The sequence below is a fragment of the Nuphar pumila genome, chromosome 8 (genome assembly GCF_984573655.1).
Source record: "Nuphar pumila chromosome 8, dmNupPumi1.hap1.1, whole genome shotgun sequence".
Lineage (NCBI taxonomy): Eukaryota > Viridiplantae > Streptophyta > Magnoliopsida > Nymphaeales > Nymphaeaceae > Nuphar > Nuphar pumila.
Window position 1 is genome coordinate 116,374,357 of NC_143256.1, and position 17,625 is coordinate 116,391,981.

Consider the following 17,625-nt stretch of genomic DNA (forward strand, 5'->3'; position numbering starts at 1 on the left):
ACACCCCAGGGAAGTTCACACACAGGTTATACATGCAGTCAAGTCACCTCAAAACAGAAACTGCCCAACGAAAAATATGTAGCCAAAAATAACAGTATCTTAACAATTTCATGCAGAAACTAGCTTGTTATCAGGGATGTAAACTGCACAAGTCTGATTTCACTATTAAGAAGTATGTGCCAAGTTCTCTTCAAAAAGGAATAAAAAAAGGCAAAAAAGGGAGGTATGTGCAGGTATCAACTTTTATGTAATCCTTGTTAGGTCACCAAAAGCTGGAGAATATATCAAGGGATTTAAGTGGTGTGATAACATTACTAAGTCAAATTGGTGGGCACACCACCTACAAATTGTTCTGTCATCAAAGAAAGTACAAACGTGCATGAGACCTATAAGATGGTGGGGGTGACGCTACCAAGTTGACCTTTAATGAACATACATCACCATTAGGTTTTCACATTGTATAACCATTAGGCCTGCAAAACTGCATCAATGAGGAACCATGAAATTAAGGTTTGGCATGCTCATGTTAACAATAAGCAACCCCTGAAGAAAAACAAGAGGCATTTAAGCTCCATCTGGCTGAATAAAGGGGTTTGCTATTTCATCTGTTCCGTCTGTTGGAGACACGAGCATGACAGCAGTCCCCCTACAAACCTGCAATGTGGAAACTACATTTAAGGGCAAGTAGAAGAAGTAAACTAATAATAGTAATAATAACACACTTCTTCAAAATTACGTTTTCCAGTAAAAAATCTAGCAAGTGTATGACTTGTATGCAATATCGATTTGGTTAAGATTCCACAAGTACAACCATTATGCCACCAAATTTCAACTGATACCCTTGAGGTACTTAGGTGACTCATTTAAGACATTTTCATTATCCTTAGCAATCTGTCCGACAAAATAGCAATGCTTGGTACTAGAATGAAATACATGTTCAACAGGTCATAAATGTGGCTTGAACGGATCCCATCATGGGACCTACATGCCACCAGCATTGAATTCTTTGACTTCTACATGTGAGTTTGGCAAAAGGGAACTCTTATGGGTTTCCACGGGAATTACCATAAAAGGAGAAAAAAAGAAGTGAGAAATAGTAGAGAGACCCTGGGTAGACATGAAGGTAATCCTTATGTCTTGCTTTAGGCTCATTATTGACAAACACAAAGAGAGAAAAGAGGACCTGCCGTAGGTTTGTGGTAGGGATTTCTTCTATTGAAGACAAACAAGAGAAAGTAATCTTGGGTTATTCTTGATGAAAAAGAAGAGAGAAGACCATATTTTAATGCCTCATGCATCAATCCCCTTTGTGGAGAGAGGGTAGGTACGGCTGTTTTTAGTTTTGTTTGTTTACTCTCACGTAATACCTTGGCAATTGACTTTTTAGTAATAATCTTACTCTCTCCATATGAATGTAGGGCAAATGAGTTGGGTTTGTTTTACATGATTTGGTGTTTACTAGTCAAAGCACCAGTCAATCCCCAAGCTGCTATGATTTAAGATTTAGGTTCAAAAACCACAATAGGATAGCTCCAACAGCTAGAAACTAAAAGAAATTAAAAAACAGTTTTACAAAACTGCCCCTAATGGCCAGACCCTATTACAAATGTGAAATTAATAAAATACCCTTGATGGCCAAAAGATGTACTACATGTACAGTAACACAAAAACTTGCGGTGTGAAAACCGAAAGTTTGTTGAGTAGAAAGTGAAACTGAAGTGACGTAGTACAAAGTGATAGTCTTCAAAAATTCTTGGTACAAGGTAGCAATGCTGGGTACAAGATATTAGTATTAGAATGATATACACGTTCAACAGGTCATAAATGTAGCTTGAACAGATCCCATCATGGGACCTACATGCCACCAGCATTGAATTCTTTGACGACTTCTATGTGTGAGTTTGGTAAAAGGGAACTCTCATGGTGACGTAGTACAAAGTGATAGTCTCCAAAAAATTCTTCATGTACATAATGGCTATTTTTTTATAAGTTTAGTTCCTTCATGAAATGTATGGTTGTCAGCTATTTAAATGGCACAAGTTGTCACAGCACAGGCTCGAGGGTGTCTACAAATGAACCCTCATGTCCTCAAGCAGTCTTCTTAGTCATACAATCTCTAATGTTGTAGTAGTCATCACACCGATAACGACACTTTCTGTTGAGAGTCACCTAAAGAGACAAAAATCAGAAGTTATGCGTATATCACTTGGATCTCGTCCGCAATCCAAGTCAGAGTAAGCAATTAACTTAAGAGAGGAAGAGAAAGATAATAAAAGACTTATAAACAGAATTTTAAAAATATCTAATGATCTTTATCACAACACTCGTGTGAACCTAGGTGAGAGAGTTTTGGAATTGGCTTTTAGTATGAACTGCATGAGCAATATCAAGCCAAGTGATAGTCAAGTAAGTCAATGATTCATCACCTTTCTGCATTTGATAACTTCTGGAATATCCACCCTCTTCTCATCAGTAATCCCGAACATGTCAATAATATCATTAGCAAACTTGATTTGAGTTAGCAAATATCCTCGAGGAGATTAAGCCACCTCAATTCTTAGGAAAGTCTAATAAATCCAAGGTCAGTCATCGCAAAATGTTTCTTAAAAATAATTTTAATATGATTAACTCTTTGCTTATCTCAAGGTTGTCAGACTAGGGAGCGAAAGCGGGAAACGATACGGAAAGTGAAAGCGAAAAGCGATGCATTTTAAAATGTATAGGAAGCGAAGCGAGGATAAAAAAAGCAATATAAGAATTGAATGGGAATAGAAATGGAACGCAAATAAAAACTAAAATAAAAGTGACTATTATTAAATTTCATAATTTTTTAGTTTAAGAATGAAATTTTTAACAAAATCTAAAAATGATAACTGACAATTTAGAGAAAGCACATGGAAGTGAGTGAGAAGCGTGAGAGGAAACACATAAAAACCATAAAAAATAGAGTGAAAAAATGTATAATAAAAATAGACAAAGTATGGGAGAATCGAGATTCCCATCAAGTTTTCGAAAAGCAGGCTTCCCACGTATCTAAGAAGCTTCTGGTAACTCTGGTTTATCTCCACCTGTGATGATCATACCATCGACATAAAGAAGTAGAATGATTGTTCTTGCATTAGATTTCTTAATAAACATAGCAATATCAATATAACAAAATTTAAATCCAATTATAACATAACTAAATCTATCATATTAGGCCTTAGGTGTTTGTTTTAAACCATATAAGGATTTTCTCAAATAAAGTACTTTTCCAAGAAGAATCTCATATCCAGAAGGTAAATTTATATAAACTTTTTCTTTTAATTCTCCATTTAAAAATGCATTCTTTGCATCCATTTGGTATATAGCCCAACCCTTGACAGTAGTTGCAGTTATGAGTGTCCTAACTGAGGTCATCCCAGCTATAAGTGCAAAAGTATTGTCATAGTCTATACGGTATTCTTGGAAATAACATTTTGCTATTAATCTAACTTTATATCTCTATAAAGTCCCGGCACTCTTGGTCTTGACTTTGTAGACCCACCTATAGCATATGGTTTTCTTTCTTTTAGGTAAATCTTTTATGTCTCTAATTCGTCATTCATGGCTCCTATCCATTTAGGGTATTTTTTAGCTTGGTTGTAGATAACTGGTTCAAAATATGACAAGATTTTAGCTAGACAGATTTTATACTGGGAAGAAAATGGTTCAAATGAAATGAATCAATCAGGAGGTCTAGAGACTTTGTCAGATCTTCTAAGTTCACCTAATTATTGTTTTTCTAAGTTGGAATAATTTTCTAAGGCACCAAGTTGTTTGTTATTTTCACATCTACTATATTGAATTACTATGGGCTCAGTTTGGTCAAGATTTTCACCATCCTGGATATTGAGTTGAGGTTCTTCATTACCAATATCACTAATCATGCAATTAACATTGCTCTTAAGAAACATCTCAATCAAGAATGAATATTCAGCATTTTTCTTAAGAACACCTTGATAAAAAAAAGAATTCTTTTTCTACAAAATAAACATTTCTAAAACCATAAAGTTTGTCCTTTTCAAAATCATAACATCTAATTTTTTTTTGTTTTCTTTGTACCCAACAAATACACAAGGTATGAATTTTGGAGAAAGTTTGTCATTTTTGTTGGTAAGGACAAAGCATTTGCATCCAAAAGTCCGAGAGAGATTTTAAAGATTTTTTTAAAAAGAGAAATGTTTTGATGTTTGGGAAAAAAGATTTTATTGATAAGGTGTGATGGTTAGAGAAGCTTCGGCTTAAAACTCTTTTAGAACATATTTTGAGATTAGAAGTGTCCTAGTGGTTTCAATTATGTGTTTATGTTTTCTTTAGGCCAAACCATTTTGTTGAGGTGTGTAGGCACAAGATCTTTGATATAAAATCTCATTTGATTCAAGATATTCTTTGAAATCTTTTAACATAAATTCTCCCCTTGAATCGAAGCAAAAAAAATGATATGGTTTTAAATTAATTTTTGACAAGGTTATGAAATTTTTTTAATATTTCAAAAACTTAATGTTTGTGCCTAAGAAAATAAATCCAAGTGAATCTAGAATAGTCATCCACAAATATCACATAAGTATAACCATCTTTTGAAGAAATGAGAGTGGGACCCCATACATCCAAGTATACTAATTCAAAAGGTTTAGATGAGAAGAGAGTCTGATTAGGAAATGGAAGAGCTTTCATTTTGCCAAGAATGCAATCAGTACCCATGAAATTCTTCATTGCAAAACTTTTTCAAATGCAGTACATAAGACAAGGAAAATGAAAACCTACCCAATAGAAAACCTTCCAAACCTACCCAATAAGAAACATTTATCAGATTTTCGGTGTGTTTTTTTTTTGAAATTCTGACCTTACAAATGTGTTCTGCATGATTGATTTACTTGAGATCGACACTTGGATCATGCATTTTGGATGGAAAAAATGGTATTTGGAGCCTTGAAAAATTATGAAATTATAGGTTGTTGATTTTTGAAACCTTATAAAAACATATCCATGCATCGGAATCAATTGCCCCAAAAACTGATTCCTAAAACAAGTGCAGATAACATCTGTAAGGTTAGAATTTCAAGAAAACACCAAAAATCTAATAAATGTTTCTTATTGGGTAGGTTTGGGAGGTTTTTTATTGGGTAGGTTTTCATTCCCTAATAAGACAATTCAGATATGCTAGGATGCCCTAGGATTTGATGCCACAAAACAATGTCCAAATTTTGTACATTACAACAAAAAGTTTCTTTTGAAGAACTAGTCAACCCATGTGTAGAGATCGTCTTCTCTATGGACTTTCCCAATTTGCTTCACTGATTGGAGATCTTGCACCTAAGATTGGTTTGATGAGAATGAGACACTACACCCACGATTGACAATTTGAGATACGAAAAGTAGGCTTAAGCTTAGTGTTAGAACAAATTTAAGTTTTAGAATAAAAATGTTTGATTTTTTTTTAAATTCTCCATGCCCTTTTTATCAAGGGATGAACAATCAATGGTAAAAACATGGTTGCCAGTCAAGGAAGCAGGAGCGGGAAGCGATACGGGAAGCAGAAGCGGGAAGCAAGGGACTTTCAAAATTTTAGGAAGCAGGAAGCGTGGGATGACTTAAATGCGAATCAGGAATCGTCTCAGAAGCGACCTAGGAAGCGAACCGGAAGCAACCTAGGAAGTGAGGGAGAAGCGAAAAAAGAGAAAAAAATTAAAAATAAAAATACAAAAAAATAAAAAAGCGGGGAAGTGAGGGGGAAGTGTGTTTCCCATAAAAGGGAAATGTGCTTCCCACAAATGGGAAGCATGCTTCCCAAAAAAACTTGGCGCTTCCCAGCGTGTTTCGGAAGTGTGACGTTTTGCGTTTCGGGGAAGGGCGCTTCCCGACTAGGCAAGGCCCTTCCGGTAACTCTGGGTAAAAATGTGCTTTTGTTGAATTAGTGTCGCAATCGAAAAGTAAAGAATATTTTAGTGTCATATGTGAAAAAACTGCCTTTGAGGTGGCGTATTTTGTGAAGAAATCGATAAAGGAGTGAGGAGAGAAAACATACTCTTTTTTGGGAATCGGCAGCCACTCTCTTTTCTCTTAATGACTGCACAAATACATCATTAAGCTTAATAGGGTTACAATATTTTACATGAACGAAATTGCCCTGTATTAGTAATACATATTACATTAAAATATAAAACATGCATGTGCTGTATCGGATATGGATCCTCTACTGAATCCATATTCGTTCCATATTCTAATACCCTCCCTCAAGTTGCGCATGGGAGTGAACCATGTGTAACTTGTTCTTCAAATACCAGAAACGGTTACTTGTGAGACCTTTTGTGAACATATCAGCGAATTGGTCTTCTAAAGACACATAAATCGGTTCAATTTCTTTGTCTGCTATCTTTTGTCTAATGAAATGTTGGTCAATCTCAATATGCTTAGTCCGACTGTAATAAACAGGATTGAACGCAATTTGTATAGCACTTCTATTATCACACATAAGAGTCGAACTTGAGATATTCTCTCCCATCTCTGTAAGTAAATGCCTAATCCAAGTCACTTCTGCTGTGGTAGCTGCCATAGATCTATACTCTGCCTCTGTGCTAGATCTCATTACAACCTTCTATTTTCTACTACTCCATGAAACAAGATTTCTTCCAATAAAAACACAGTATCCTGAAACAGACCTCCTCTCATCTGGGTCCACTGCCCAGTCTGGATCTGTATAGGCCAATATGTCATGTTTTGGTGTTCCCCATGAAGATTGTACAGATGTGAGTCCATCACCCACCGTGCCTTTTAAGTAACGAAGAATGTGTTTGATGGCATCCATATGACTAGTTTTCGGTTCATGCATGAACTAAGATACTTGATTTACAGAATAGACAATGTCTGGTCTAGTAAAAGTGAGGTACTGTAGCATGCCCACTAAACTGTGATACTTGCCTGCATCAGGATATAACTCACCATCACAAAAACTGAGTTTTTGATTAACAACACTGGGTGTGGGCAGAGGTTTGCAATCTGTCATTCCTGCTTTGGCCAGAAGGTCAAGAGTGTATTTGTGTTGAGTCAATAACATTTTTTTATCCTGTCTGTCCACCTCTACAACAAGAAAACATCTCAGTTCCCCAAGATCTTTCATCTTGAACCGCATACTTAGTAAAACTTTAATTCGTTGAATATGGTCTGGAGCATTACCAGTAATCACGATATCATCAACATATATAAGTAAGAAAACCATAGTGGTTCCATCCCTGTATATGAATAGAGAATGATCTAGTTGGGAGCGAAAGAAACCATGGTTCTGAATCTCTAAGGAAAAGCTTTCAAACCATGACCTGGAGGCTTGCTTTAAACCATACAAAGCTCTGGTTAATTTGCATACATATTAGAATATGGCACGGATATGGATCCAATAGAGGATCTATATTCGATACAGCACATGCATCATACTCATTGCACTTTCCACAATGTGTCTGTGTTTGCGTTCAGCAATTCCATTTTGTTGTGGAGTGTACCAGCAAGAAACTCTACGATGTATCCCATTATCTTGGAGAAAATTTAAAAAAACTTTCGAGGAATACTCCCTCCATCACATTAGAGAGTTTGAATATATTGGGAGAATTGAGTTTTAACGTAGGCATGAAAGTGACAGAAAATAAGGAAAACCTTTGATTTGTGATTCATAAAGAATATCTAGGTGAAACGAGAGAAACCGTCAATAAAGGATACATAATATTTACTTCCAGAAGAGGAAGGATTGGGGGTTGGGGCCCAAACATCGGAACATTTTATCTCAAAAGGCATGGAAGCTCTTTTATTTATTTGATGAAAATGAAGTACATGACTTTTGCAGACATGACAACTGGGACACACTTTGTCTTTCAACGAAGGTAAAACAGACTCTGAAAGAAAACCATTGGATACTAATTTTTCAATAAATACTTGACTATAATGACCAAGACGGGAATGCCAAAGATCTGGCTTATTACATTTTGATATACTTAGAATGCTTTTAGAGACATGATCGAACTTGGGCTTCAGGACACTGGCGGTTGGATCTTCATTGAAGATATACATGTTTCCACGTCGCTCTCCTTTAGCGAACATCTCCTTCGTTTGAAGATCCTTGACAAAGACAGAAGTTGGAATAAATTTCACGGATGAATTGGTAGAGTCAACAAGCTTAGAAACAGAGAATATTTTTCTTAATGTTTGGTGCATGAACAACATTAGATAAAGGAATGGATGAAGACTCGGACAAAGGGATGAGGACGTTGCCTACATTTGAAATAGGGTGGTGAGTCACATCTCCAGTCACAATATTAGATTACCAAAATAGGGAGTCGAAGTAGAGAACTTACTTGCATTGCCAGTGACAAGAGCTGCTGCCCCAGAGTCTACATACCATATTTCATCATCATTCTGTTTCAGATTCAAGTTGGCCATAGCAGATAAGAGAAGATCCTTAGCATCATCACTGACCCGAAATGTACTTGCAGTTACTGATATAGCAACATTTCTATTGTTTTGTGTTCTATTACGATTTTGTGGGTTGAACCAGCAGTTGGCTTTGATGTGACCTCGTTTGTTACACTGGTAGCATGTGGGAACATTCTTTGAAAAGCTGGCAGTGGAATTTGGTTTAGGTAGCAACCCACGTTCACCCTGGATTTGGGCTCCCCTGCCTCTGCCACGCCCTCCTCGTGCACGATCAGCAAACATCTCTATGACAAGAACCTCATGCGTAGATGATTGGCCATAGCAGATAAGAGAAGATCCTTAGCATCATCACTGACCCGAAATGTACCTGCAGTTCCTGATGTAACAACATTTCTATTGTTTTGTGTTCTATTACGATTTTGTGGGTTGAACCAGCAGTTGGCTTTGATGTGACCTCGTTTGTTACACTGGTAGCATGTGGAAACATTCTTTGAAAAGCTGGCAGTGGAATTTGGTTTAGGTAGCAACCCACGTCCACCCTGGATTTGGGCTCCCCTGCCTCTGCCACGCCCTCCTCGTGCACGATCAGCAAACATCCCTGTGACAAGAACCTCATGCGTAGATGATTGCTCTGCTGAAGCATCAGGCATGCTTTTCACAGACATCTCGTACTGGAAGAGTTTAGCACGTAATTCCTCAAAATTGGGCAACGTGGGCAAGCATAATAAAGAAGTGATAAGAACATGATACTCTGATCCCAGGGCATTCAGTGTCTGCTGCACCTTTTCTTTATCTGACAATGGATATCCAACAATGGCTAATTGATCTGTGGTGCTTTTGACTTGGTTTAAAAATTCAATAATGGTCATTGCCCCCTTTTTTAAAAGTTGAAATTCACGCTTGAGAAACAACACCTTAGCCTCTGATATCTGAGAGTAGGTCTGAGCTAGAGTCACCCACAATACTTTAGATGTGCAATCATCAGGAATAGAAACCAATACTTCTTGCGACAATATGAAAGTGATGTACACGATGAGGGCCTGATCGCGCTTCATCCAAGCAACAAATGCAGGGTTGCGAATGATGTTTGACAATCCTCCGTCTTCTTTTGCTTCAGTTGTGATAAATTTCGGAGGCATTGGAGTGGAGCCATCCAAGTGACCTGAAAGATCTTGACTTCGAATAAAATGGGTAATTTGTCTTTTCCAAGGCAAATAGTTGTTTGCATTTAGCTTTTCCAAAACGAGCTGCCCCAGGAAATTGGAAGAAAGACCAGAATTGGCTGAAGTATCCATTTGTAGACTTATGACAGAAAATCGGCTTTATGACAGAAAGAGAATAGTGGCTGAAACTGGACTGCTATCATAAAATGATGCAACTTTATGATTTATGACAGAAATCGGCACAGAGAAATGATTTATGACAGAAATCGGCACAAAGAAAAAAAAAATTTAAAAGAACACACGATGTCATGACAAGATTTAAAAAAAAATAAGAACTCGATAGAAATGAAAGGAAGACGTGAACAACTGATCATAGATATTATTTCAAATCTGTGTAGGACGCACAGCAGATCTGAATGTTTTAGATCTGTGAATGAATGAGGAAGGAGAAAGCTATACCAGGAGAGATCGCGTGAAACAGGAAGAAAGAAGGAGGAGGCGACGCACAGCACAGCAGATCTGAATATATTCAGATCTGTGAGATAAATAGTGAAGCTCGTGCAGGCAAAATGAATGAGGAAGGAGAAGGCGTGACAAGCAGTTGCCAGACCAGATTCACGTGACTAGGAGAAGTCACGTGAAATAAGAAGAACTCGGCTTTTGCGTGAAGCAGGAAAAAAAATGATAGATCGGCTTTTCGCATGAGACAAGAAGAGAAGAGGAGAAGAACTCGGCTTTTCAAGGAGAAAAACAAAAAGACAGAATGAATGAAAGTGACCTGATGAAGAGGAGGACTCGGCTTGTCACGTCCCTGATGAAGATCCTTTTTACGCCCAGAGATGCTGCTGCTCTGATACCATGAAAAAACTACCTTTTGGCTGGCGTATTTTGTGAAGAAATCGATAAAAGAATGAGGAGAGAGAACAGACTCTTTTTGGGGAATCGGCAGTCACTCCCTTTTCTCTTAATGACTGCACTAATACATCATTAAGCTTAATAGGGTTACAATATTTTACATGGACGAAACTGCCCTGTATTAGTAATACATATTACATTAAAATATAAAACATGCATGTGCTATATCGAATATGGATCCTCTACTGGATCCATATCTGTTCCATATTCTAATAATATGGAAGGAAGCTCCAAATCTAAAAGCCAATAAATTTTACCTAGAGGAGATAACATAGAGGCCGCGAGTCCCGAAATGGAGGAAGAGGAGTGATTGCAGGGTCTCCACGAGTTGAGTCAAGGTTATAGTTCCAATGGATTTAGAATCTCCATCGTTTTTACTCTTGTCATCTTGAGAAGTTCCCACTGATGCCACCTTTTCTTCTCTTCTTTTGAATTTTGGGCAATAAGGCTTAATGTGCCCTAGTTCTCCACAATTATGACATATGATCTTCTTTCTTCCATCATCATTGTGAGGTTTCCCGTAATAAGACTTGAAAAAATGAAGTAGCTTATAAGTATTGGTGTTGGTTCTGAGTCTAAATACAGCCAAAACATTATCTTTAAATTCTTTGAATTCGGACATGGATCTCAACCTTTTCTCCTCCATACAAACTTCGGCTAACACCTCATGTAAGGGAAGAGATTTTTTCTTACGAATAATATTCACCCGAACTTGTTCAAATTCGGGTCTAAGGTCTCTCATAAATTGAAAGAGTTGCTCCTCAAAAATTTGTTTCTTTCTTTGGAGAGCATCATTTGGAGTCTCCCATATTGGCTCTAATTTGGTCATTTGATCCCAAAGCCTTTTGAGAGTACTATAGTACTCGCTAACGGTTTTGTCACCTTACTTACAATTATGAATCTGATTTCTTAAATTTCATTTGTGAGTGGCATCTTTTTGGGTATAAGTTTGTTTGGCAAACTCTCATGCTCTGTTTGCCTTCTCAAACTCAAGTATGTTGGAGCATGGTTCTTCATGCATGCTACCAATAAAAAGGGAGAGGACCTTGTCATGACCCACCTCTCATTTTTATAGGCTTTCCTGTAATCCAATAGTTTTTCCCTCTCATTTCCTTTGAGTGTTTCTTCTTTAGGTTCTCCATCTCCTATTGTGGTTTTTGTTAGAATACGTTGAAGTTCCGGGGTAGAACCATCAACATATTGCTACAACTCCTTGCCTGTTAAGATCTTCTTCACCGCCATGGCCCACATATTATAGTTGCTCTCATCGAACTTGATAGGGATAACGATGACCTCTTTATTGGCCATTGGAGAAAAAGAGGAAAAGAAGAACGGAAGAGAGAAGTTGATGAAGATTTCACCAAGAGGCTTTCACATGAGCACTCAAACCTTAAAGATGAGCATGATCTTGAATCCACAAGCTCCAAGAGCCCAAGACTCTAATACCACGTAATGAAATAAGAAAGACTACAAAAGAGTGAATCTAAGGGCTACAAGAACATATAAGAATACACAAATACAAAGTGCCACTTATGGACAAAATACAAGCACACAAGAAGTCTCACAAACACAAGCCACTAAAGGGCCATAACATAAAAAATATAATATTATTGAACAATAATATGCTTGAGAAAGCATAAAGAAAACAATGGGAGAGATATCATATTTATATAGCTACAAGGGAGAGAGAGGTTGGTCCAACTCTTAGTTGTCAAAAGTTGCGCCTAGGATGGCTAGGCCTAGGGCCACTGCCTAGGCTTATGGGTTTAGGCAGAAAGCCCTGTTTTTCTTACCTAGATTGCCTAGCTTGTCCATGCTTAAACCGTAGTGACATAGTTGTCATGTTTTTTTAATTTTTTTTTGTCTCTTTTCTTTTCTTTTCTTCTTCCACCCGCCCCAAAAGCTTTCTTTTTTATTCTCTCTTCTTTTTTTGTTTTTCTTTTTTCTTCCTCCTCCTTTCACCCCCTCCGCTTAGTTGTCAAAGGCGGAGCCTAGGCAGCCTAGCCGAGGTAGTCTCCTAATCAGATGGGCAGTTGCACACACATATATATGTTTTATGTGTAATTGTATATAATTATATATATTAACATATCATAAACATATATTATAAATTTATAATATTATGTATCTATATTATATATAATTATATATATATACATCTTTGTACTGAATTCATATATAATCTATAAGTGTATGAGTTATCTATTTGACTATTTTTATGTAATATAATTGCTTTACAATGTTCGACAACATATTATTTATATATTGCTTATTGTTGATTGATTTTATGTTGCACACATGTTTGTTATTAATTTTAGTAGTTTGTTTACATATTTTGTATGTTTTTTTTAATTTTTTGTATTTGTGGTACCACCTAGACCTCCCTAGTCTTTTTAGGGGCTTACCGCCTAGGCATCACCTAACGCCTTTGACAACTAAGGTCCAACTAGCCGTTGGGCTAGACCCAACAACTAGAAACTAAAAGAAAAAATAGTTTTACAAAACTTCCCCCAATGGGTAGACCCTATTAAAAATGTGACCATATTTAAAATGTGAAATGACTAAAATGCCCCTAATGGGCATATCCTATTACATGTATAACCTCATTATAATATATATATATACACAAAAAAAATGTACCACGTGTACATTATCTTCTAAATATGTAAATTTAAAGAGAACGCACTCTTATATGGTAAGAAACCATTAGATTTGATGAAGTAATTGAAACAGTGCTTTCAAATGAGATGTTTCATAAGGTTCCCCTAAATGATTAATAAATTGAAGCTTAGTTGAGAAGACACCAAAACAAAGTGAGGGTTGATTTAATGATTGTTACCAAATACAACACTACAGCAAGTCTAAGTATAAATCTAAAGTGAGATGCCATAACTGCAAGAAGTCAAGACATTTCAAGAGTGTCAGAAGCTTCAAGAAAATAATAAGGGAAGCAATGGATTCTGATGGAGCCAATGCTGCATCTCTTGGTGTTAAGAATGAATGAAACAACATTTTGTTCATGCATGAATTCCTTTCATGATTCTTTGTTACCGTATCGGCTGGGCCTAAAATAAGATAAGTATCGTATCGTAACAAATCATAATTTTTTAATAAAAAAATCAAAATTTTCAAAAAAAAACATAAAAATTAGAAAAATAGCAAAAATTCTAAAAAATCATAACACATGAAACAATGATGAATTGCACAAAATACAACCATAAAATTACATATGAAGCATTTATGTCTCTATGAGCTGCATAAGACATCATCAAACATCAACTATCTCACAAGAACAATGCAAAGTAATAAATATCTTGCAATTAAGAACATGTCACAAGACTCGTCCCTTCATATTACATAGACAAAAATATTATGACAATAGTTGCACTCAATTTTCAATAGGTTTTCACTAATTACTTGAGTGTCCCATTGTCATGTTGGATCATCTGATGTCATCTTTGTTAGAGGAGTGTGGGGCATGATTTATACATTGATATAAATCCCTAATTTTTGTGGATCCAACTTTGTGATAAGTTGGCGGGGTTGCAGGAGGGTAGTGCCCCCTACCCGTAAGGTGGAGGTTTGGGGGCGTGAGTCCTCGAGACAGAAATTTCTTATAGGGTAGTTTTGTAATTTTACTCATAATAAAGATTTTTTACCTTAACCCTTGATTGGAAAAATGGTGGAAATGCACTCTTACTTGAGTAAATCGCAAAAGTCCTCTCTCTTGCGCACGGATCAGCCCCCAAATTGTTCTCATGACTCCTAGGGGGTGTGGATACCCCCTAATGGTATCTACACAAATGAGGAAATTGACCCTCAAGAGGTCTTTAAAACCCAAAAAATAAAAAATAAGTTTAAGCCCTTTTTAAAGTGCGTAGAAGGTGTATCGTACGATACGGGGTTGTATTGTACGATACACACTTGTATCGAGTGTGTATCATATCGCTTTTGCCCATAGTAATGATACACAGTGGCGGAGCCAGGAGTTTTTCGTTGGGTGGGCAGACTTCGGGTCTCGGGGACAATGCTATGGTCTTGAAGGACGATCCATTTATTCGGATCAATGGCGGAGCCAAAAAAAAATCGTTGGAGGCACAGTCGTTCGTGAAGAGATAAAACTTAAATAAGCCTTAGAATTATATTGAAATCGATTGGTTATCAATGTAAAAAAATCAGCAATATTTATCACAATATACTCAAATCATTTGAGATCAGTCTTGCATACATTCAGCTCAAATAAACAGCAAGGAACCAGAACATTACGCTGCTTTTCAAAAGCAGTTTCTAAAGCTTAAAACGCACAATCCAGAACCCGGTTGAATGCAGATTCGAACTCGGGGAGTGACAGACGCTGGTCCAGATTAGGTGGAAGCTTAGGGTGTATGTGATACCGCTGCCACGGGAAGACATAAACGTGTCAGCACCACTTGCTGATCGCTGTCCTGGGCGAGGGATCGCCACCTAAAATAAACTGCATCTAAATGACAACACACCACGGACGATAATATCCAAAACAGGTCAGGTCCAACACTAACAATTTTTCAATTCCAAGCATGCGTTATTGATCCTCGAACAGATTGCTGGATTAAAAGTAAACATACACTTATTTTATGTTTGACACACACCAGACAAATTAAAACACACATAGTGGTAGGCATTAGCATACAAGAGTTAAAATCAGATTCTTTGTTTCTTTACTAAATATCGTTGGAGGCACAGTATTTTGTTTTTTTTTCGGTTTCAAATTCTGGGGTGGGCGACTGCCCACCCCTGGCTCCGCCACTGATGACACAGTACGATACAACATTACTTTATTGAATGGTGGTACCATTTTTATAAGCTACATTGTAACATGTAACACCATAGAATTGACATTATTAAGATAAAGATGTTTGATGGGATTATTCATACTCTTAGTAATGTGAGACAAATATATATGAAAACATATAGCTAACTTGGAAAGTGCAGTTGGCCCAATCACCATTTCACTAGGAATAGTTTAATTAACTTGAAGCTTTAGTGAGGTAAGTTTTTGTCTTTTTTCCTTTTTCCTTTTGGGGAGAAGTGTACTCTAAAACTTAGGTCTCCTCTCATTGAATCAGGTCTAGTAGTATCATAGGCTTCTATATTCCTTCTATTCAGACCAACTTGGGCCAGTTCGCACTTGTCAAAATGTTAAAAAGAAAAAAAAAGGTAAAAAAAGAATCTACAAAGAGAGAGAGAGAGAGAGAGAGGTGCTGACAACTGATGATCAGAGTATTACTTTCAAGGAATTCAATCAACTTTAGTTATGAAACTTACAGTGATAACTATTCCCAGCCTATGTTGCTCTTCCTTGAATTAGGAAGACATAAAGAATCAAGTGAATAAAAAGAACGGAATGGTGTTTAGCTATCCAACTTTTTCTCTCTAAATTAACTTTTGAAATTCATAGTCTTCAAAATCTTATCCAAAAAAAAGAATGATTCATCAATTAATAGTTAAGTTTGTCATAAGTTAGTCAAGCAATTTTGCATTCAGTTCAGAATCGTACAAAGCAAAACATAAATGAATAACAAAACACTGCCCACAGAACAAAAAGGCAAAAGAATGGTAAGGAATCTGACAAGAATCAGTTAACAAAGACTTCAAAACCTAAAAGTTCTAATCAAATGAGGCATCAAACTTTAGACTCGGCTTGGGAGGTGGACTTTGGAGAGCACCATAGGGACTTTTTTATTTTTTTTATAGAACGCACCTTAGGGAGTTAGCCAGTTAGGTTTTGAAGAAAATGGCAGTTCCAAATATCTTATCTTCAAAAGATATATGCAGCAATAATCCTCCAAGTTGTCCCCTGAAGTCTTACAGCCCTCCCAACAGATATTTAACCCAAATCCTTCTAACGCCCGTATGCCCTATGTGTCTGCTCCTAAATAGAGCTTTATGCACAAGCCTCTTTAGCATTGGGAAAAACAACAAAGGTAGTGGCCCACTATCTGGTAGAAGCAAAAGCTCCTTATTGCATAGGGATGCAATTGTGACAATGATGACTGAAACAAGCCATATGTTCTTGGTGATATTCCTTATAAACTAAAAAATAAATAAAAGTACTTACAATAAGGCCAAGTGGCCTAGTCTGATCGGTAGTCTTCAAAGGATCGTCTGGATCTGCAACACAAAATTATCTCCGTCAATCAGTTCAGTGCTTTAATATTGCTCAATGCTCAAGAAAGATCTCAACTCAACATGGTCTGCATATCAACTCTGCTAGCTCAGGTGAACCATAGTACCAAGTGTCGATGAACCACCCAGTACAAGTTGGATACCGGCTGAGTGTTCAGCATTGACATGGTGCCATGATCACTGACTGTCAAACTGGGATCAAGCCAATGCCAGCTCCTGAGTTTGATTTTCATAGACAAATGTTCAAACTTTAATTACATGAGATCAGACAAAGGAAGTATAGAACCAGTGGTTGATGATGAGCGACCTTTGTACCTAAAAATGGTAGCTCATATATACCATGCGTTTCTCAATCATTATTTCCCATAATTTATAATTCAGGAGTACCTCGTAAGAATTCAACTGCTCCATCAAGCACAAGGTTGAGCAATTGATCATACCCTTTCAAAGTCCCTACAACTGTAAGGTAAGAAAAGTGAAAACTAATCAATCAACTGCAACTGCAGCCTACAGTGTACAAAAACTAGAGTCACAACATTACAGTAGTAGAAATATGATGTTTTCTTTTACTTATAGATCATAACAGTCATAATCATCATCATTGATACTTTCATAGTTATTAACTTAGTTAAAAAAAAGTTTTCAAATTTGAAAAATGCCTAAAAATGTGCAACTGCAAGATCATAAATTTCACTTATCTGATCCTGAGATATTTCTACATATTTCTAGGAATTCAGGATTGAAAACCCTTTCAACTTGCACTTTGTACTCTTTTCTTTTATGAACTTTTCAAAAAAGTATTTTTAGATAAAAATAATTGTTTTTAAATTCTTCAATAAACTTTCATCCAATATTATAATAACGGCAATATTGTGATCCTGGTAGAGAAATAAATAAAAGACATTATTTGCCCAAAACAATTTGTGGAGGCAACAACAGTTCT

General features: G+C 36.6%; 1 protein-coding gene across 2 annotated transcripts in view; it reads right to left on the reverse strand.

Annotated features, from left to right (window-relative positions):
• Positions 1-228: 228 nt before the first annotated feature.
• Positions 229-17,625, reverse strand: part of LOC149830343 (sm-like protein LSM7) — a 34,509-nt gene continuing 17,112 nt past the window's right edge. For both annotated transcript variants that reach the window (XM_090015793.1, XM_090015794.1), the window contains 3 exons: positions 17,070-17,141; positions 16,615-16,667; positions 229-654 (listed from right to left, as the gene is read on the reverse strand). In XM_090015793.1, coding sequence (XP_089871919.1) covers positions 565-654; positions 16,615-16,667; positions 17,070-17,141 — 215 coding nt within the window. In that variant the 3' untranslated portion in view covers positions 229-564. The remainder of the gene's footprint in view (positions 655-16,614; positions 16,668-17,069; positions 17,142-17,625) is intronic.